At 32.8% G+C, this 21,500-nt stretch overlaps 3 protein-coding genes and 1 pseudogene across 3 annotated transcripts; 2 read left to right on the forward strand and 2 right to left on the reverse strand.

Annotated features, from left to right (window-relative positions):
* Window positions 1-199: 199 nt before the first annotated feature.
* Window positions 200-3,160, reverse strand: LOC108845590 (NAC domain-containing protein 86-like; annotated as a pseudogene).
* A 4,857-nt stretch (window positions 3,161-8,017) lies between these two features.
* On the forward strand, window positions 8,018-13,122 carry LOC108839152 (uncharacterized). The gene is made up of 20 exons (XM_057005335.1): window positions 8,018-8,481; window positions 8,629-8,767; window positions 8,882-9,213; window positions 9,338-9,419; window positions 9,508-9,772; window positions 9,998-10,056; window positions 10,189-10,278; window positions 10,432-10,523; window positions 10,598-10,696; window positions 10,786-10,863; window positions 11,015-11,099; window positions 11,181-11,239; window positions 11,359-11,428; window positions 11,563-11,654; window positions 11,764-11,826; window positions 11,909-11,975; window positions 12,105-12,317; window positions 12,418-12,534; window positions 12,623-12,775; window positions 12,865-13,122. The coding sequence occupies exons 1-20, from the start codon at window positions 8,081-8,083 to the stop codon at window positions 12,973-12,975; spliced, it is 2,667 nt and encodes an 888-aa protein (XP_056861315.1). The 5' UTR covers window positions 8,018-8,080; the 3' UTR covers window positions 12,976-13,122.
* Window positions 13,123-13,267: 145 nt separating this feature from the next.
* LOC130509417 (protein REVEILLE 1-like) lies at window positions 13,268-13,866 on the reverse strand. Its single transcript, XM_057005336.1, has one exon. It carries the CDS (start codon window positions 13,683-13,685, stop codon window positions 13,272-13,274), a length of 414 nt encoding a protein of 137 aa, XP_056861316.1. The 5' UTR covers window positions 13,686-13,866; the 3' UTR covers window positions 13,268-13,271.
* A 2,066-nt stretch (window positions 13,867-15,932) lies between these two features.
* LOC130509418 (cullin-like protein 5) lies at window positions 15,933-18,206 on the forward strand. The gene is made up of 6 exons (XM_057005337.1): window positions 15,933-16,457; window positions 16,563-16,675; window positions 16,794-17,122; window positions 17,199-17,385; window positions 17,475-17,600; window positions 17,677-18,206. The coding sequence occupies exons 1-6, from the start codon at window positions 16,049-16,051 to the stop codon at window positions 18,022-18,024; spliced, it is 1,512 nt and encodes a 503-aa protein (XP_056861317.1). The 5' UTR covers window positions 15,933-16,048; the 3' UTR covers window positions 18,025-18,206.
* Window positions 18,207-21,500: the final 3,294 nt, after the last annotated feature.

Raw genomic sequence — 21,500 nt, forward strand, 5'->3', positions numbered from 1 at the left:
TTTTTTTATATATTCCTGGAAAATAAATTCTCTAGAAAGCGAAATAGACCATGAGAAAACTCACAAACAACAAAAAAGTAGATTATGATTTTAAATGTATTGAGTATGTTTATCGTGCAAGAATTTCAAATTAACAATATAATTATGCATAACAAGGTTTTCTTCTCCCCAATAATCTATAACAAAAACAATGAAAATGAAAATGAAAATCAATCTGCATATAGTATACAATGTGTAATAGTATAAAAGGGGTATACCGTATACAACGATAGTATTGAATATAAATCAGAAAATAATTGTAAGACGTTTGTAATAATGTTTTGTAACTAAACCAATCTGTTTCATTTTCATCTTGGCAACATTTTCAGCCTTCTTGAACCAAGAATCCTTGCCTTCCTCTTCAATAAATAACGTTCTTTCTTCAATTCCCTGAACCGGATTTATCTGAATTTTCAAAATCTGCGACGGAACGACTTGATAGTATAAAACTTCAGTTGTTTGACGTGTACAAATGAGCATTTTATGGTCTGCTCTAATGTTTTCTTCGATCATTGTCTTGTCTGTGTCTTCTTCAACTTGGTTTCGAGCGAGAAAAAATCATCGATCTCTATGTTGTTGATAGCATTGGTCCGAGACCCGCCTGTAGTAGTTTATAACAAATACACTAATGTTATTCACTCAACGTTTATATATATGAGAAAAAAAGGTTTTTATATATATGGTTTTAGTTCTGTAAATTTATATTTTTATGTCATACCCACCAAAAAATTCAAGATCTTGATCATTAGCCTCGAAACTTGGAAAAATCTCTTGGTCTTCTATAAAACTCTGTTAATTATGAATACATATGTTAGAGAGTTCATGGCACGTGTTTAGATTTAGAGCACTTAATACAAACGACGAATTCACATTAATGATTATGAGATAAAGTATGATGTTAATTACCTGTTTTAGACTCTCGGCCACGTTTTCATCCATGTTGTATTTCCAGCATTGAGCAATTGTTCATCGAGACTTCCAAGTGTATTAAATGATCACCAACGTGTTATTATTAGAGCTGGTTGGAGTTACTTGGCAACGAAAGTAAAGTCGTTGAAACCGCACTGACCGCTGTTTTGATTTCATTCCATTTGAGAAATCCTGGTTTGAACCGGCGAGTTTTCTACTTGCAATGGTGGCAGTGACACCTGATGCTGCAGCATCCCACAGTCAATTCTGTATCACCTATACATACAACATATTAGATACGGAATTGATAATTTAATATCAACTATAGACTTATATATAAGCTTACATTTGTTGAGTGAGGTATGATCCATAAGGAGATCCGTAATTTGAAAAGCCCGAAGGCATGCCTTGTGATAAGTATTGTGACCAGTCATCGTGATCACCGATTGCGTTTGCGTTTCCAAATCTTGGTTGGGTCTCGATAGCGTTATTATAATTTGGTTGAACTTGATATGTATTTGAACTTATTTCAAGATCCGAACCAACATCAAAACTTGAGTTACCACTTATATCGAACTCGTGTTACGTTATGTTGATGATGATGTTGATCTGATCTGGTTTTGCTTCAACGATCATCTTCTTAAAAACACGGCAAAGTGCATACGCATCCTGAAATTATATAATCAGTTAAATTTTATTCTAATAGTTTTGTCAATATATATATTATATATATATATATATATATATATATATAATATATATATATCTTGTCATAACTTTGTTAATTTAACAACCTGCATGCCAAAAGCAGTGGGCTCGCATTCGGTCTCATCGAGGCGATATTCATGCATGACCCAACCAGTTCTAATACCATGTGGTGCGCGTCCACGGTAATAAACTAATGTTTTCTTGGTTCCTATGGCTCGATCTCTCAAACTCACCCTCCGGGTCTTTGCCCGTTGCTTTCCAATAACCGCCTTTTGTTGCCCGGTTGTGTTCTTGAACCATTGGGATACTTTCTGTCCCGTGGACTGAAGAAGTACCATTCTTGATTCTTTGCTAGGAAGCAATGATTTCCCTGCCAATTTAGAATTAATTAACTTCTCTGACGACATTAATATAATTATTGTATATTATATAGAGCTTAGTTTGTAGATAAGCTAATTAATTTCTTATGATTAATTCTCTTTATCTTTCCCGTATGAAATATTATGTTTGTTAATTGTTTACTCTTTCCAAAGCTTAAACCCTAAAGTACAAAAGAGAAAAAAACTATAACTTAAAAGGAGTGGTGGTCGATGGAACTTTTTGACCAAAAGGAGATTATCAAAAGTCGATAGCGTCTGCTCTAATGAATCTACTATATGACTATTAATCGTGTGTTAATATGCATTGCTTAATTTGCATCTAAGCTTCACTGATTTTTTTTTTGATAAATCAAACCGATTGTCCCAATCCAAAACTGATCTTAAAATATATACAATAATATGATTACTGAATCGATGTTTAATTTGTGAAGTAGTTTTGTAACTTCTTTAATTCGAAAGAAAATAAAATTGAAAGAGGTTTAAAAGCGGATATTGAATCGAAATGGAGGTATATATAGATGTTTTAATTGTGGCCAAGTTAACGTATTTTATGGTTTTCTTGGCCATGTGATATTCTTATTCTTTTCTTCACTCTTATCCTTGAACCTACGTTCAGACCCCTTTAAACTCTTACGCCATAAAGGGAACATTTACCCGATTATATAGACTTGATATGTGGTTACTCGTTAATGTACTTATAATTATTACCTGGCAAGTCCCATGGTTCGCACTTGTAGAGGTCTACTTCAGGATAATCTCTAGCTCAATCTCTCGACCGTTGATCTTTCTTTTGAGATAGTATGTGATTAGCTCTTCATCCGTTGGGTGGAACCTAAAACCAGGAGGCAACGAGACCGGGGCCATGAATATCCTCGGGTGGCGATGAAATTGAGACCCCTTGATTGGTTTAATATCAGATCATTAATATAATCGAACAACAAGATCTAAGGAACGGTCTTGTTACGAGAAAAAATAACAAAACCGATCGTAGTGTGTGTAAGTAATTGAAAGGTATGATTGGGTAGTCTAGATAATAGATGATGAGACAAATAAGAGGAAAGACTGAGAACAAGAAAGAGAGAGAAGACAAATGTTTTGTGTTGTTGAGTAGGGCTCAAACGGTATAGGCTTATAAAGAAAGAGGAGAAAGAAAGAAATTCAATAAAAATACGAGAAGGGAATAACAAAAGGGAGTATGCCACCTTCGTTATAAAATATGGAGCTAATAATATAAAGTTATAAAGAAAATTCCAATTGTCTCTTCTCTTTTTGTTCTTTCTTACACATTTTCTGATTCTCAACATCGTTCTCTTCAAGTATGACGAATTAGGTTGGAAGAAACTAAAAGCTTTTGTGTTTTTATTAGCTCAACGTATATAAACATAATTAGACAAACTGAGTTTTTTTTTGTCTAAAATGTTTCAAAATGACAAGCAAATTGCAAGTGAAAAACTTACAAAGACTATTCGTTATAAATTATATACATTTCTAACTTGTTTTTCCAATGTTTAATGGTTTTGGCCGCCTTGGGCTACTATACCAGTAAAGTTTAAAATACATATATAGTTTTAAATAAAATTATGATTTAATTTATAAACTTTGTAACAGTGATACTATTTATATGAAATGACAATAGTGTATTAGACTATATATAAACATGTCTTAACTAAAACCGGGTTAATAATAAAAAATAGTTGGTAAAATAATGCCAAAATAAAATCAGTGTTTCTTGATCAAAGTGGTCTCCTAGGGTATTCCATCCTTCTTCAAGTGTGGTCGGTTAGGAATAATGGAATGTATCCACGTGGCGGCCCGTCACTGGATGCATGGGGAACGAATCTTGGGTTAACCAATAGAAACTGGTTTCAGATCTTTATGTCTGGCGGCGCTTCTAACTGAAATTGTCTCTTTATGATTGTATATGGTCTCCTTTGTATCTCCACTTGCTAATCCTTTCGTTATTTCGTGATTGCCGCCCATCTATATACATATTTTACTCGCTTTTTTGTTACCGATCCCGAACTGAATCCTAAACCAATCCCAATGTGGAGCAATTAATCTTATGAACTAAAAGGTAACTAAACGAAATCGTGTTTCTTTTAGTTACTTCAATTCTGTTTTGTTGCGCACTTCATAGAGAACATGTTGCATTAGTAAAGCGCATGTGTATTAGTAAAGCGTATCGCAGTTTAGCTCCTTTAATTTCTAACGTGAATTTCTAGGTAATTTAGCTCTGATCTCGCATCATCGGTTGAAATATGGTAATTGGTTACTAGTGTCCCAACTAGGCTATACTCAAGAAAACCTCATTGCTATCTCCACTCATCCGTCCTACATGATAATTGTTCTTGTCATTTACTCATTTGGTTAATCTTCCCATTACTTGCTCGCCACCAATTCTTTATTTTCCAAGCTCTTTTAAAAAAAAGATCATGAACCTTTTCTTTTTATCAACAAAAAAAAATCATGAACCTTGATTATATCTTTCTGATATTTTTTTCGAGAAAAAAGAAAAAAATCATATCTTTCTGATATTGTATTATTCACCATAAGTTTGTTTTAGACTGAATAGATTAATGTTTTGTCAGCAATATTCATCATAAGTTCCTTTCTGTCTTTTTTTTCATCATAATATTCATCATAAGTTCCTTTCTGTCTATTTCTAGTTTTGAAAACTATTTATTTGATATCTTTCCGCAAACAATATTCATGGATTTAATATGAAATTATGAATTACACCAAGCGCGTGAGAATGAGACATTCAAGCTAGTTCATAAGCATGTAACATCTAGACGGCAGCAATCATGTTTTGTTTTTTCAGTTACAAAAAAAAACATGATAGTGATAATATACACACGCATATATATATACACATAATGTTCATGCATAGACCATGCATGAATCTTAAACTTAGACACCGTATATGTTTTTTCTTAGGTAAAGAGTGTACAAGCTGGGAACGGAGTGGGAAGTCCACATGGTAGATCATGTGGGTCCAACTTGGCTCATGTGAATAAATCCTTGGAGGCATTGATGGGCCAACCCCAGCATCATTTCTCAGCTTTTCCCATCACCATCATCAACTTTTCTGTCATTATTCAAATTCCATATTCCAGATCTACTGCCATTAGCATATAACACTCACATATAATAACAAATTAGGCATACCCTTCTTTACACTTTTCCCTCACATGAATCCATCTTTTTGTTCTTTACTTATTCATTTATCGGTTCACACATCTAAAAATTTGTTATAGGTTTTGTTCCTATATGTACATATATACATTATATACTAAAAAATACAACGGAAAACAAAAATATATACGAACAGAAGAATTACCATACTTTTTCTTAACATGATCGATACGACAATATAATGCAAGTTTGGTTTGGTAGTCGGTAAATTTTTTGAAACTGTGAGATAGAAAATTTGTTTTCTTCTATGAATTTTTAAAGCTATAGATGCACTTATTATAAAAAGGTTTTGAGATGGATAAATTTTACATTAAAAATAATCATCACAACCAGTACATAGAGAGTCAGTTCAAAAAAAAAAACCAGTACATAGAGAGATGAAGACATTTTCTTGGGTAAACTAAGAGATGAAGACTTAATAATCACTGTGATTTATTCATGATAAGATTATAAGAATGATTTGCATGCGAGAGATCAAGCTACCTGGTAAATTTCAATACCAGCAGTATATGTACTATACATGGTGGGTAAATTAAAACTGTAGTTTTATTTCTTTTGTTGCTAAGTACACAGTACCGGCCCAGCATCACCAGGCGCCTAAAGCCCAAATAGCTCATACTTACATGTAAAAATAAATTGTCTTTTAGATGCTACCTTGAAGAGTCGAACCCAGCACTTTACTAACACTGATTTCTCACGAAACCACTACACTACAGTCAATTGTTTGTCTTTTGGCGCCCTGTAAATTTCTAATATTATTTGGCGCATAAAGCAAGGGTTTTATCAGCTTTAGCCCAGGGCCGAGTACATTATCGCGAAAGATATTTATCTAATCCAACTAAGAATGATAGTTTACCGTTTACAACACATGAATCTTGCTATCTAATCCAAGTATACAATGTATGAGTTATCACATAGCAGCCCAACGTATTTTGTTTGATGTTTTAATTTCATAAAAAACATAAAAATAATAAATCATTTATTATAGTTTTAGGATTGTTATTACTGTATTTGTTGTGTCAGATTTATTATAATTAAGAACTCGTTTTCACATATAAGTTTCAGCTAATATTTTAATTTATAATCATGGTACATTGATGATTTTTTATCAATTTTACACGTAGGTCTACTGAAAATATTTATACCTAAAAAATTTAAGCCCAAGTGAGAATTATACACTTTATTATGTACTAATTTTTTATTTTATTAAACTTATAAAAATGAATTAGAAAAATTCTACATAGTAAAAACTAAAAACAAAAAAGCAATAAAATGACGATGAAATTGGATAAAAAATGCATATAAAGATCACTTATGGTGACAATAATAATAATCTATTTTATGTCCAAACATAAAAATATATATCAAACATGTGATGATTCCATATAAATACCATTCACGACAACATCCTAATTTTTTTATTTAGCATCCTATTTGTCATCAAATTCTTTTTAGTATTTCAAAAAAATAAATTGCTATCAGATAATTATATATATATAAATATATATTGAACTATTTTAAAATTAATATATTTACAATTCATATCAATACTATTTTTACACTTCTTTTGTTAATAAAATAATTTTATTATCAGGTCCAACATGAAATTCTCTCTTTAAATATTATCAAATACCTTTTTACAATTTTCTTATGGTTAGAACTTAAAAATATGATACAAATTTCTTTTGTTTAGGATCTGTTTTTTAAAAAGGAAACCAACTATCAAATAATATTTTACAGTTTTTAGGGTTTTAAAAAAGTAAATTTTAATATTACATATTTTTAAAATTATATTTTGTCTAGGATTTTAGAAAATAAAATTACTATTAAATCATTATTTCCACTTAATATTAACTTTTTAAAAAGTTGCTACTTTCAGATTTCGTATTTCAACATCAACAATATTTTTACAATTTCTCTTTGTTAATTAATTAATATTTAGTATCATGTTTATCTTTAAATTATAAAAGAAAAAATTACTACTATTTTTAAATTTTCTTTGGTAGATTTAAAATAAATATAGTTAAAAAGGAATTTTCTTTTTTACAAATGACTTTGATTTAAGATTTTAAGAAAAATAAGTTGTTTTCACATAATGACATGTTTTTATTGACATATTTAGAATCTAATTTTTTATTGACACATTTCACAATCATATAGAAATTATTTTTAATTTTTTATTGACACATTTCACAATCACATTTCACAAGCTTTTAAAAAGGATTATTACTGATTTTATAGTTAGTTTTTCTTTATGATTTTTATTAAATAATTTCTTGTGATTGTAAGATCTTATAATTGTTCTTGTTAAAGATTTAAAAAAGCTTGATATTTTTTCTTTAATAGCTTTAAAACAAAAATTAATTTTATTTTTTTTAAAATACTTTTAGATAGCTTTTAACAAGTATTATTTCTGTTTAGAATTTAAAAAACTAAAGTTACTATCAAATATTTTTAACAATATATAATTGTTAAAGAATTTGTACTATAAATTTTCCTTTTCGACAATCTTACAAAGAACAGTAAGAAAGTATTTTTGTATAAATATTTTTTATAATAGTATCATATTTTTAACATATGTAACAATTTTAACAAATGATTATGTTAATTAGCAATTAATAATTTGGAGAACCAAACTTTATATAATAAGATTTTTCGTTTTAACAATTTTTTTTTGTCAATTTAACATTTTTACTGTTTTTACATAATGATCACCCGAGTTTTAGACTGCAAACCAAACCGGAAAGATATTCGTATCGCGCTCACTATAAAAACGACGCCGTTTAACCACAAAAACCTCCCACGTTCTCCAATCCCTGTCTCCCGTCTCCTCCGCAACACCCACAACCATGTTAGGCGGCGGTGATGTTCAAATCCTACGCGGTTACGAGCTCCGTCTCCTGCGCTGCACCGTGTCTTCACCACCGTCAGACTCTCCTCCCGAATCCCAATCCGAAACCCACCCACACGACTCTCTCATAAACTCCCTCTTGTCCCTAATCGAGTCCGGAGACTACCTCAGAGCTCTAGACTCCGACGCTGCTAGGCTTATACTAGGCGATGCCGAGTCGGACCTGGTCGACTCGGTTGATTCGGCCGAGCGAGTTTACTCCGAGCTTCTTCACAGAGTCGAGTCCTTCGTGGCCGCGAACGATTCGTCGGATGAAATCGGCAAGGCTCGCCGTGCCGTTATGGTGATGTGCTTAGCGATCGCTGCTGCTCTTTGGTTCACTCGTTGCAATTTGACCGGGTAAGTTGTTTCGTTATTGCAAAACTCAAACTTTACTAATCACTTGTCGGTTATTACAAAACTCCAACGAGTCTTTTTGTATTGTCTTTTTATTTATTTATTTATTTGAACACCAGTCTTATTGTTTTGTCTTAATCAACTTGTTAGGCCGACCGATGGATCAACGAAGTGTTCGTTGCCGTTTAAAGTATCAAAAAGTAAGGAACTTGGTGAATGGGAGAACTGGGCAAAGATTCAGCTCATGTCCGCAGGCTCTGACTTGCTCGGCAAGTTTTCTAATCTCCAGGTTACTTACTATATATTATCATTATGAGCCCTCTTTTAAAAGTAGTAGTTTTGGTCTTTGTTTTGCAAGTGAACTCTACCTAAAACCCATCCTACTTTTCTTTTTCTCCTGCAGCACTTAGTGTTTGCTAGAATGCTGCTGTTAAAGTTGAAAGATTTGTTGTTCGAGACAACTGCTACCGAGACATTTGAACTAAGGAGTGTTTCGTGGTGGATTGTCAGAGTCTTACTTATCCATCAAAGAGTTCTACACGAGCGATCTTCTTCTTTGTTTGATATGTTGCAAGTCTATATGGCTGAAGCTTTAGACCATTTTGGAGGCTTGGAGAAAGTTGAAAGCTATTGGGATGACAAGCTGCTGGAAGGGGAAGTTTCATCCATAACTTCAACCATCCATCTGGAAGCTTTTGTATTGCAATATATTTATGGAAGGATTGATCCCTGTCGGTAAGTTATCGTTGAGATAGCATCGTCCTTGCCTACTTCTTATACATGTTTATAGTTGAAAGCTATTGGGCTACTTCTAGTGCTATCTTATTATATTGGTATTGATTCGGAGTAAAATTGTCAGGTTGCAGCTTGAATCTGCTAAAGCAGCATCAAAGCTGGAGCTCTCTGTTAGTGGGGCTTTTGGATTCCGTACTATTCACCAAGTAAGCTATGAGGTTTATTTATTTATTTATTTATTTTGCTATATGTATTGAAATTTGTTATTCTAAGCACCTCTGGTCTTTGTTGTAGGTAGAGCCAAAGGCACAAATGGTATTGGTAGCGAATACTAGCTCATCCAATGGGAACGTGAGGCTGGCCACTGAGAAAGCTGATGTTGGATCTTATTATGAAGCTTGGGGAGGTGAAGCTCCTGAAGTATACATGACTCCCAGACTAGTGAACGATGAGAGTGAAGCTGGCAAAGATTCTGTGACCTTAAAACCAGTCGAACAAGCAATGGTTTTGGCTCAGTGCCTTTTAATTGAGAAGGCTAGTCGGAACGATGAGATGCAAAGTAAGTAAACCCAAATTCAAGTGCCTTTAAGACGTTTAGAGTTTATGTTCTGTAGAGAGAGAGAATAATAGTAACAACTTTGCCTAGTAAATTAAGTTACCAGACATAAGTTGTGACTGCAATTAAAACATGCCTAAAAGAAGATGTCTGCTCATGCTTTTGTGTCTGAATTGAACTATGTCCTTTATTTTTATTTATATATTTTTTTACTTTTTTTCCCTGCAGGATGGGATATGGCTCCCTATATTGAGGCAATTGATTCTCAAAAGTCAACATATTTTACTGTAAGCTACACTCTTTTCAGTTATTTACTTATTTCAGTTGACCACTTTTTCAGTTATTTACTTATCATTTCGTCATTGCCAATTCAAGTTAAACGAACTGACTGACTTTTGTTTTTCGGACATGCTTATTAGCTAAGGTGTTTGTGTGACTTACTACGTGTTCGATGGGAATCAACTCGGAGTCGTACAAAGGGACGCGCCCTGGAGATGATGGATAAATTGGTATGTGTGCACTGTGCAGAGCATTGGCATTATCACATTAGTTTGTTCTTCTTTTTGCATTGTATTTCTCACTGGCTGAAACACTCTCTTAGTAGCATTATTTCATTCCTTGGCTTCCATTAGCTTAGCTGTGATAATCGTCCTTTTTATTAGGTTGAAGCTATCAACAAGAGCGAGCCTGGAGTATCAGAAAGGATCCCTTTATGCTTTGCAGTCCATCTTCCTACCATTCCTGCTTTGAGAAAGTAAGTTATTTTTAATGTCTTTTTGGTTTTACTTCTGTTCTGTCTTATGCACCGTACGGATTTAATTCTAACAGGGAATACGGTGAGCTTCTCGTGAGTTGCGGTTTGGTTGGGGAAGCAATCACAATATTTGAGAGCTTGGAATTGTGGGATAATCTAATTCACTGCTACTGGTAAACTAAGCTTCACTTTGTTTTTTCCCCTTTCCAATATGGCTTTTATGTTATGTCACTAAGCTTATTTATGCGATGTGAAACTTCAGCTTTCTGGGGAAGAAATCAGCGGCTGTGGATCTCATCAATGCGCAGCTTTTGGAAAGGCCAAATGACCCAAGATTATGGTATGTTAATCTTTTGATATTACCATCACTCTGCTCTTCCTAGTGTTCGTATATCTTATTAAATAGTCTATTTCTGTATTAGATATTTCTATAACCTTTGTTTATATTACAAAGTTTATTAAGTTGGTTTGATGCTTAATATTTGTCCCAGGTGTTCACTTGGCGATGTTACGATTGATGACTCCTGTTATGAAAAAGCCCTGGAGGTTTCAAATGATAAGTCAGTTCGTGCTAAGGTAGTTTGAGACACATGATTAAATAATCTTCTATGTTCTCTTTCAGTCAGTCCACGCTCTAATTATCTCTCCACCTTGTAGCGTGCTCTTGCTCGCAGCGCATACTATCGCGGTGATTTTGTGAAGTCGCAGATGCTGTGGTATGTTTGAACAATATGCTTCCGTTTTTTCTCTTCCTAGAGAGGAAATCGATTTATAATTTTTTAACCCTTTAGACTGATGTGCTTTTTGTGATGTCTCATCTTTTCCCCTACTTCAGGGAGGCTGCAATGGCCTTGAATTCTCTGTACCCGGATGGTTGGTTTGCTCTTGGTGCTGCTGCATTGAAGGTAATCATCATACTCCATGTTCTCCTATAGTTGAGTAGCAATATGTTTTCATTCCAGATGTCATTAAACAAGATATAAATTCTTGTCATTATCGTTGAGAGGGATACTAATTTAACATCGACATTATACCACAGGCCAGGGATGTTCAAAAAGCACTTGATGCATTCACTTTTGCTGTTCAACTTGATCCTGACAATGGAGAGGCCTGGAACAACATAGCTTGTCTGTAAGCACTTCAGTTTTCACGCATGCCTTACTATATATCACGTCACTGCTCACCTACTTTCTTTATCACATTTACTATGGATGATGCTGAATATAATTTATTGGTGCAGGCATATGATTAAAAATAAGAGCAAAGAATCATTCGTCGCTTTCAAAGAAGCGCTTAAATTCAAGTATCTCTCTTTCCCTTACCATTTATAACTCGAGTTGAGAAATTGATAGTGTTAGTAACTACAAAACACCGTGTATCAACAGGCGAGACAGCTGGCAGATGTGGGAGAACTTCAGCCATGTAGCTATGGATGTGGGAAATATTGATCAGGTAGATGCAGCTAAACCACTTAAGATTTAAAATTCAGCACTTTGTATAAATGACTTAACTAGTAGTTCTCCCTATATCTGTTTGATGCAGCTATATGAGTTGATTCATCTGTGTGTGTTTTTCTTTCAGACCTTTGAAGCTATACAACAGATACTGAGAATGAGCAAAAACAAGAGGATTGATGTTGTTTTATTAGACCGCATAATGACAGAGTTAGAAAATAGGGATTCAGTATGCAAGTCAGCATCTTCATCGGTTGAATCAGTAGAAACAGAACCGTGTGCTGCAACACCAGCTGAAACTCAACGTCAGTTAGAGTTGCTTGGGAAAATTATTCAGCAGGTTAGCAAACTATTTTGATAACTAGTATGTATCTTTGTATCGTCTCAGAGTCTAAGTTTTCCTTTACCTGATTCTTGCTTGTGGATATTCTCTCTTATAGATTGTCCGGACAGAAAATACATCTGAAATTTGGGGATTGTATGCAAGATGGAGTAGAATCAAAGGAGATCTTATGGTATGCAGCGAGGCACTGTTGAAGCAAGTGCGATCATATCAGGTATTAATGTCATTTATTAATAGTAGTCGCTCTTTTGATCTGTGAGCAGCATTCTCAGTTCCAATCTGATGATATCTCTCTCTCACAGGGATCAGAAGTGTGGAAAGACAAAGAGCGTTTCAAGTTGTTTGCAAGAGCATCATTGGAACTTTGCAGAGTCTACATGGAGATCTCAGTGTCCACAGCAAGCAGCAGAGAACTCTTTAGTGCTGAGATGCATTTGAAGAACACAATCAAACAAGTACAAACCAAACTGATCATTTATTAATGCACACAATACTTAATAAGCTTTATGAGAATAAAGGGTGACATGTGTGTGCGTGTGTGTAGGCCACAGTGAGCTTCTCGGAGAGTGAGGAATTGAAGGAGCTTGAAAGTTGTCTTGAGGAGGTGAGAGATGTTATGCAGAAGAGTGAAGAGACTACGAATAAAAAAACATGAAAGAAGAAAAGACTTGTCAACTATATAGATAGGTTAGTCCCTGGTTCCTGAGTGTTTGTAACATTTAATCATTTTTCTTGTTTGTGTCAAAGACGATTTTGAGATCATTACATAATGGTTCTTATAGCATAAAGATACTTGGGACGATCTAGATTAACAGAAAAAAATAAAAGTGTTTTACAGTTACAGTTTATGCAGAAATTTTAGCCTAAACAACAAACAACACTATTGATGAACATTAAGAAGTTGAATGAATATTGAATTGAACGACTTTGGTACCTGAGAAAAGAATCTGGTTACAAGGAGAGGCGAATCTCTTCTTGTTCTGCTTCTATAACCATCTTTCTGTTCTTGCAAGGACCAAATCCTCTTGAACTTGACTCAGAGGCTGCTCTTCTGAGCTCAGAAAATGCAGACCTCTCGCTAGGTTTAAACTCCCATTGACATACCATTCTCTCGGGTTCTGAGCTCTTATCCGTGTGCCCTGTATCATCCACCGAACCGGTGTTTGATCCAGTCGATGATCCTTCATTTTGGAAGGCCTTTTCTGAAACTAAGCATCTATTTTCCATCACTTCTTGCTTAGGAGGGGCTTGTATCCAACAGCTCAAGAGTTCTTCTTGTGGGTTTGTTATCATGGAGAGTTTCTGTGGTAATGGCTGCATCGGTGACTTGCAATAAGCTGTTGAAGTTGTTAGAGAAGAGGACATGTCTGAATCAGCAGATACCAAAACTATCTTCCCAAAGAGTTTAAGGCTTTGCTTTGTTGGTTCGCTCTCTCTAGGAAACAACTCCAGCTTCTGTACAAATTGATCAAACCTAAAGATATTAGAAATTAAGCCTATAAATTTCTAATTCTTTTAAAAATAAATTTGAAAGTCATTGTTAAACTATCACACTCTTATCCCCTTATTTTGAAGGGGTACCCTTTTAAATGAGATTTCTACATTATTATATATTACTATATATAACAAAACAATAAAAGTTCTAATAGTAACTTTAAACGAGTTCCACATACTTTCAGCTATTTCTTTATTTGGTGACGAACACATACATTCTTTTGCTGGTGTTAACAATGAAAATCCGATTAAAAATTTAGATAAATTTACTGAATAACCTCCCATATATACAAACTTTATGTATAGCGTTCAGATTGATGTTGTAACTGTGTTACAGATTTTTGTATACACACATCATCAAATTTATACGGTATGTTTGCATGTTTTTTGGAAGTGAGCGTTATACATACATATGTTCGGTCTAACTTATTTAAGGTCCACTAAACAATTAAGGCATTTGGTGAAAATCAACTTTGGTGCTGCTTTAGTTGCTAAAAGCACAAACACCAAACCACATGATAAAAATCTACAGTGTTTTATGTAAACCCTTCAATTTCTTAGTGACCTTTTCTTGAGTGTATATTAAACACCTTGAATTTGAAAAAGATATATCTACTAAAACACACAACAAATATGATACCTTAATAAAAATAATATTAAAGACTATATAAGGATAATAAAAATTGAGTCGTATCACGTAATCCCCTTTATTCTCTTTTAGTGATTCTGTATTACATCGTCTTCCCAGATAATCATCAAAAGAAATCTCATTTAAGCTACCCCCTAAATCTATTTAGAGCTGCGAAAAAAATCTAAATCCAAAGAATCGAAACGAACACGATCTAAAAAAATAGTATCGAACTTGAACCAAAATAGATTAAATATCCGAACGGATTCAAAATTTTGGTATTTAGAGAACCGAAACCAAACTCGACACGAACCGAAATTTTCTGGGTACCAAAAATGTATTCGAAATAGGTTTATATACTTAAATATATTAATTATTTTAGATTTAATATATATTAAAAAAATCCAAAACATATAAGTTACTTTAAGTTGTCCAAAATACTTGAAAATATAAATAGTCAAAAGTAAACGTATAAAATAGCTAAAGTATAGTCAAAACACCAAAAATACTTAAAATATTAATTGATTTTCTATCTAAATATTCAAACCAAACAAATTTATATGTTAAGTTTAAGTATTTTGACATGTGTTATATAAATTTATATGTAATATATTATCTTGTTTATAAATTTTGAGAAATATTAGGTATATAGTGAATTTTCAAAATTTAAAAATAATGTAAATTAGATATCTGAAATAGAACCGAACTGAACTAAACCCAAATCAAATTTATAAATACCTGATTAAGACTGAAATCTTTGAATCTAAAAATTCAAAATTCAAATAGACTCGGATCGAACCCGATTGAATATCTGAACATCCACCCCTAACTCTATCAACAAAGTCAATCAATTTTAAGATTAGACTATTTAGTTTTTGTCTGTTTGTAAACCATAATATAAAAAGATCAGGGTTATATCAAACCTAAAAATCGGTTCAATATCTTTCTCATGTTGATAGATCTCTCACCTCTAATCTTATATTTGATATATTTTCTCTAGTATATTACTTTAGTGTCCTATCTTTTTATCAATCGTTGGAATTTGTCATTTAAATTTTAAAATGTCTAACAAAACATGTAACAGCAATGTAAAGCATTATAAATAAAAAACAATTCTCTTAAAAAAATTATTATTTTAAGTTTTGTCAAAAAAAAAATAGTTTTTAAGAAGAAAAATGATCAAAAATTTTCATTAAACAGACAAAATACCCTAATATTCTAGATATATAAATATAAATAATTTTTGTAAATTAAAATATATGTTTTTATAGTTTCGAATTATACAAGTCTGAAAAAAAATTTTGAGTTTTTTTTCAAATTTTTTTTTACATTTTCAAAACCTATTTTCTAATAATTCTGAATTTCATTTTTTAGATACAAAACAATGTTCTAATGTTTGTCAATTAATATATTAGGGATTAAGCATTATTTAAGGTATAGGTTTATAAACTTTTAATTAAATAAATTTTCCTTGTTAATTTTTTTTTGTTTTAAGTTTTTTTTTGGGTGGGAGGAACAACCCTAAAAGGCAAGAGGGCACGACCGGCTCCCTTCAATTGGTCTTTTTCTTCTTTGTTTTCGCGTGCTCTTCCTTCTCCGATCGACCATGCTAGAATCCCAGATGATATCGCCAGACGCTGGATCTGTTGTTGGTAGGATCTCCGTGCTTTCACAATCGGTAATCAAGAGGCTGCCAATGAAACGCTCAATCAGTGAGGGCGATTTGTCCTCCTCGTCGAAGAAGAAGAAGAGGAAGACGAAGCACCATGAATCTGAAGATCTCGGGTCCGATTTGGCTCCACCACCCATCAGATGCTCAATCAGCGATGGGGATATCATCACGAGGAAGGAGACGGACACAGACGATGACGCTGAATATCCAATCGATGATGTTAATTTGGCATCGGCTATGGTGAATCCACCATACTCAATTAGTGACGATGAGGACGACGATCCTCCGAATATCTCCACCCCTGCTGTGCGAGTTTTCAATCTCAACTTCTGCCATAATAAACGTATTTTGTCTATTCAAAAAAAAAAACTCTTTTCTTCGATTCTTATGTGTTTGTGGGCTTATTGGTTATCTTCATGTGTTTTTTTTTATTTTTGATATCTGTCAGCTGACCCCAAAGTCTACGTGGACGAGGCTTGGATACTTCTAAAGCCAGCTCTCACAAGCATCTTACATGAAGAAGACGACCTAGACCGTTTCAGCTTCGCTACGATTAACCATGTATCTTCTTGTTGTTTCCCTTACTTGATTATTATTATTATTATTATTATTATTATTATTATTATTATTATTATTATTATTCATTCGGTTCGTTCTTAATAGCTATCTATCTGCACAGGCTGCTGCTAAGACATGGTGGAATGAGTCATCAGGAGAAGCCTTTTCCAACCTGATTCTAGAGGTCTGTGGGACATATATTTCCACAACCCTGCAGTCTTTGGCAGTGCATTGCAATGATGATGATGATCCCTCTCGTCTCTTGCTTCTCTTGGAGAAATCTTGGCTGGATTTTCCTAAGAAATTAGAGCATATCTGTAGCATTGTTGGAGTTGGTGGAAAAAAATTGTGGGGTTTGGGTCTTAAGCTTTTACCCACAAAGCTCTTCTTGGTCCCTCAAATTTGTGACAAGGTTCGAACCATCATTCTGCATCTCATTACAGATCAAAGGTAACCTTTCTCCTATTGTCTTTTTTTTGTAGGCTTTGGATATTCCTGACTCTTTTTTCTTTCTTTCTTTCTCCAGATTAGGCAAGCCTGTTAACATGAGTCAGCTAAAGAATCTTATGGATATGTTTAGTGGGGATCCTTTCCGCAAATTGCGCTTCTTGGAGAAGCCTTTTCTTGACTCCACTGCTGAGTTTTATGCCGCAGAAGCAAAACAAGTCCTGGAACAGTCTTCTGACATTTCCCTGTATTTGAAACATATCAATGTACGTACCATTTCTTCTCTTTCTAATCTACATATTATAGGTTGTTTGTGTGAATGTATTTTCCCCTGAGTAGCTTCTTCTTTTTGCAGCGAAGGGTTGGTGAGGAGAAGAAAAAATGCAGAAGCCTCTCCCTTTTCTTTATATTCCAGGATGAGCTGCTTGAAGTTGTCTACAGGGAACTCCTGGGGGTTCATGCTTGTGCCATTCTTGAAAAGGTTCCTTTCCTCCTCCTTTGTGGTTCATGTTTTTGTTTCCAAGTTTGTCTAAGCATGTGTGGTTGGTTGGTTGCAGGGTTTCGAGAAGCTAATGGATGATAGACACTTTGAGGCCCTTCGTATCATGTATGATCTCTTCTCCCAGGCGGATTTAGTGCATCATATCAACGATGCCCTTAGCTCTTATATTTGTCAAACTGGAGAGAAGATTCTAGAAGAAGAAGGCTCGTCTCTGGCTGAGTTCAAGGCTCGCGTTGATAAGGTATGTTGTACATACTTTTCCGAAGATCCGTTGTTGGAGAAGACTGCCCAAAAGTCTTTTGAAGGACTTGGAATGTCTGTCGTTCCTCCTATGCTGGATGGTCCATTCGCCGAGGAAATGTTAGAGTCCGGGCCTCTTCCGACAAGTCACCGCTGTTTTTAACAAGGGTGTTTTTATTATGTCTACTAGTCCCCCATTAAGTAAGGAGAAATGCTACAAATTATTTTAATTATGTTGCTTTTGCTTATACACTGTTCCTTTATGGTGGTTGCTACGATTGAATATTTTAGGCTTTTGGATGCTTCTTTCATCTTTTTATTATCATTATTACGAATTGTTCACCTCTTAGAGCACTTCTACTTGTGGATGCGAATGTGTTTGGTAGTTTTATTTTTGAGTTTTTACACGCAATGTTTGGATATATGCTAAGTGCGGGTTGAGTCGTAGATGTAGGTCTAGCGATTTATCAAATCAAAACAATCTTGCAAAGAAAGTAGGGGTGGGCAAAAAACCCGAACCGAACCAACCAAACCGAAGTTAAACCGAACTAAACCAAACCATGCTCTTTATGTAACCCAATTGGTTCATGTTTTACTCAACCCGAACGGTTTGGTTTGGTTTGGGTTTAAACCGAACCAAACCGAACCAAACCGATAATCTAATATATATATAGTAGAAATATATATGATATATATATGTATTAACATATTGTAAATTTTAGTTAAAGTTTTGTTTTTTATTTTTTCATAACTTCCATATCTTAAAAAAAATTATAAATACGATTCAAATAATACTATTATATATAAAATCATGTAGCATAAGTGTTTATATTTTCGCTCTATCGTTTATGAGTTGATTATTTTTTAATAAAAGTATAAAACTGATGCCTTCATATTTTATAATCAATCCGAACTACACCGAACCAAAATAGACCATAATAATGTAAACCAAACTAAATCTAAACCAAACCGGACTGAACCGAACCGAACTAAACCCAAACCGAACCCAAACCAAAGCTACTTTGGTTTTAATTGGTTTGAGTTTTATAAAACCCAAATTACCCAAACCAAACCGAACCCTAAACTAAACCGAAATGCCCACCCCTAAAAGAAAGGTAGGAATGTTTTCTATTACTTGCCTTATCTATTAATGTATTTTTACTTAGCATTACAAAATAAGGAGAACCAAGAACACGGAGGAAGAAACACAAACAAACAATTAAGATAACAATACTTTCACAAAATTCATCACCAATATATTCCTGATTGTTAACAGTGACTTTGAATGAATGTAGGTAAAAAATGTTATCGAATTAACTTGCAGTTAAATAACCTAACAATTCCTTTCATTTTTAACGATGCAGGATTGGTACCACAACATAGTACCAATTGCTGTTATATCATAGAATTGATATATGAAATCACACAAATAAGGAGAAATTGGAAACTGTAATTAATTATCTAGATAAAAGGTATAATAATTATTCATTTTGATCAAGTTTTGACTAAATAGAAAATTACTAACCGACAAACTTATGAAATCTCAAATTTTATGACTTTATGGTAAATCTTAATTTAAAAATACAGATTCATATCATCCAAATAACAACACTAGTCTCACTAAAGGAAATGTACCCAATTTATATCCATACATATTATTTTGGGTTCAAAAGTTTAGCCACTAACAACTATCGATCTAAATATTTGGGTTCCTGCTTTTAAACTACAAAAATATTTAATATTTTTAGCAAAAAAAAAAAAAAAACTACAAAAATATTTTTTCATTATCCATACAAGTAGATGTTGTTTGGTTATATACATTATTCAACGAATAAATCATCTAAATCAAAATGCAAAACAAAAGTTGCTATAGGCTTATTTTTGGAGAAATACACACCGAAATCTTTTTTTAAGTATAAAATATATCACACTTTCATAACGTGTATTGGATGTTTATATTTGTACGCTTATCAATATAGGATGAACAAGTGGCTGATTTCAGATAATGCCAAAGCATAAAGATCATAAAAACAAAAACATATTGGTAACAAACATTAACCCAAAATATATATATATATATATAGGCCTGGGCATTCGGGTATTCTTTCGGATATGGATACTATTTATTCGGGTATCGATTTTTCGGATTTTTAAATATAGTCTCATTCCAGTATTACAAAAAACCGGGTCGGATTCGAGTCCGATCCTCCCGGATCCTGATGGGTTTGGGTATATCCAAAATAACCAAACTACTCATTTAACTCGGATATTTTATATCTAAACTACTCAAATTTATCTAAAATAACTCAAAAATCCGAAAATATTCAATTTATATTGTTCAAATTCGTTATTTTTTGTCCAAAAGTAACCATATATGTACTATTATTTGAGTGTTTCTATCCAAAACATTTATTTTTATCTATGAATACCTAAAATAACTAATATGTTTGATTTATAATTTTAATTTAGGTGTTAGTAATGTCATAAATATAATTTAAAATAATATTATATATATACCTATATATTTGGATATGTTCGGGTACTCATTCGGTTTTCGGTGCGGATCGGGTTCGGTTTCGATTTTTCGGATTTTTGAAAAATGGTCTTATTCGGATATTTAGGTAGGATCCAACCGGTCGGGTATCCTATTTTTCGGGTCGGCTCGGATAAATATTTCGGGTATGGATATTATGCCCAGCCCTATATATATATATATATATATATATATATAAAAATAAAAAAACAAAACTTGAACCGCCATGTAAAATATAATTTTATCCATAAGAAATATATGAAAGTTAATGTTCACTTCAACATCATGAATAAGATTTTACTTCAATACATTTACGAACAAAATCAGAAACTGAAGAGGAAAATAATTGCTGGCAAAAGCTGGAGAAATGTAGTATAAAACACAATAACTAAAAACAAAGCCAACTTCATCAAATCAGTTCAAAAAAATTTCAAGCTATTGTCGTAAGTTTGATCGTCTTAGAGCATTTCCAATGGCCAGCTTCATTTTTATTCTTTAAAATCTGAAGTTTTCAAAAAATTAAGCATCATGTTCTCCAATTGTTTGGTTTACTTCATATTTTCTTCAAAACAAAATATTATAAGTATATTATGTTACCACTTTATAATTAATTATTAATAAAACTTTATATTTTTTTCAAATTTTATGAATTTTATCTATCTGTTTTGTTTTAACATTAATCTGACTCAATTACTATTTATTATAAATTAAAAAATATTATATAATACAATTATTACACATAACATAAATACACAAACCAAATATTTTATAAAAACCACTAAATACATATATCTATTAAGTAATTAAAAATGTATTTTAAAACAAAAAATGAGCTTATTTTATTCTAAATTCTTCTAAATCGAACATAAAATTCTTAAAAGTTAATAACTTTATGTTCTTCATTATTCAAATTCAATAAGATAAAAGTAATAATGTAGAATTTAAATTAATTGAATGATATTAACACTTTTAATATGTTTAAGTAAGAAATAACAATAAATAAAATTTAAGGATTAGTTTGTAATTAAAGAGTTCATCTTAAAAAATGAAGAACTGGACAATATTTTTTCAAATTTGAAAAAATACTATTCAATTCTTCAAAGTAT

This window comes from Raphanus sativus, chromosome 3, assembly GCF_000801105.2.
Source record: "Raphanus sativus cultivar WK10039 chromosome 3, ASM80110v3, whole genome shotgun sequence".
In the NCBI taxonomy this organism is placed as follows: Eukaryota; Viridiplantae; Streptophyta; class Magnoliopsida; order Brassicales; family Brassicaceae; genus Raphanus; species Raphanus sativus.

Excerpts from the sequence above, each read along its gene's own strand:
- LOC108839152 (XM_057005335.1), top strand. The coding sequence starts at position 8,081 with ATGTTAGGCGGCGGTGATGTTCAAATCCTACGCGGTTACGAGCTCCGT. Across the intron at positions 8,482-8,628 it reads ACTCGTTGCAATTTGACCGG|GCCGACCGATGGATCAACGA; the intron begins GTAAGTTGTTTC and ends TCAACTTGTTAG. Across the intron at positions 12,535-12,622 it reads AGCAAGTGCGATCATATCAG|GGATCAGAAGTGTGGAAAGA; the intron begins GTATTAATGTCA and ends TCTCTCTCACAG.
- LOC130509417 (XM_057005336.1), bottom strand. The coding sequence starts at position 13,685 with ATGTCCTCTTCTCTAACAACTTCAACAGCTTATTGCAAGTCACCGATG.
- LOC130509418 (XM_057005337.1), top strand. The coding sequence starts at position 16,049 with ATGCTAGAATCCCAGATGATATCGCCAGACGCTGGATCTGTTGTTGGT. Across the intron at positions 16,676-16,793 it reads GCTTCGCTACGATTAACCAT|GCTGCTGCTAAGACATGGTG; the intron begins GTATCTTCTTGT and ends CTATCTGCACAG. Across the intron at positions 17,123-17,198 it reads CATCTCATTACAGATCAAAG|ATTAGGCAAGCCTGTTAACA; the intron begins GTAACCTTTCTC and ends TTCTTTCTCCAG.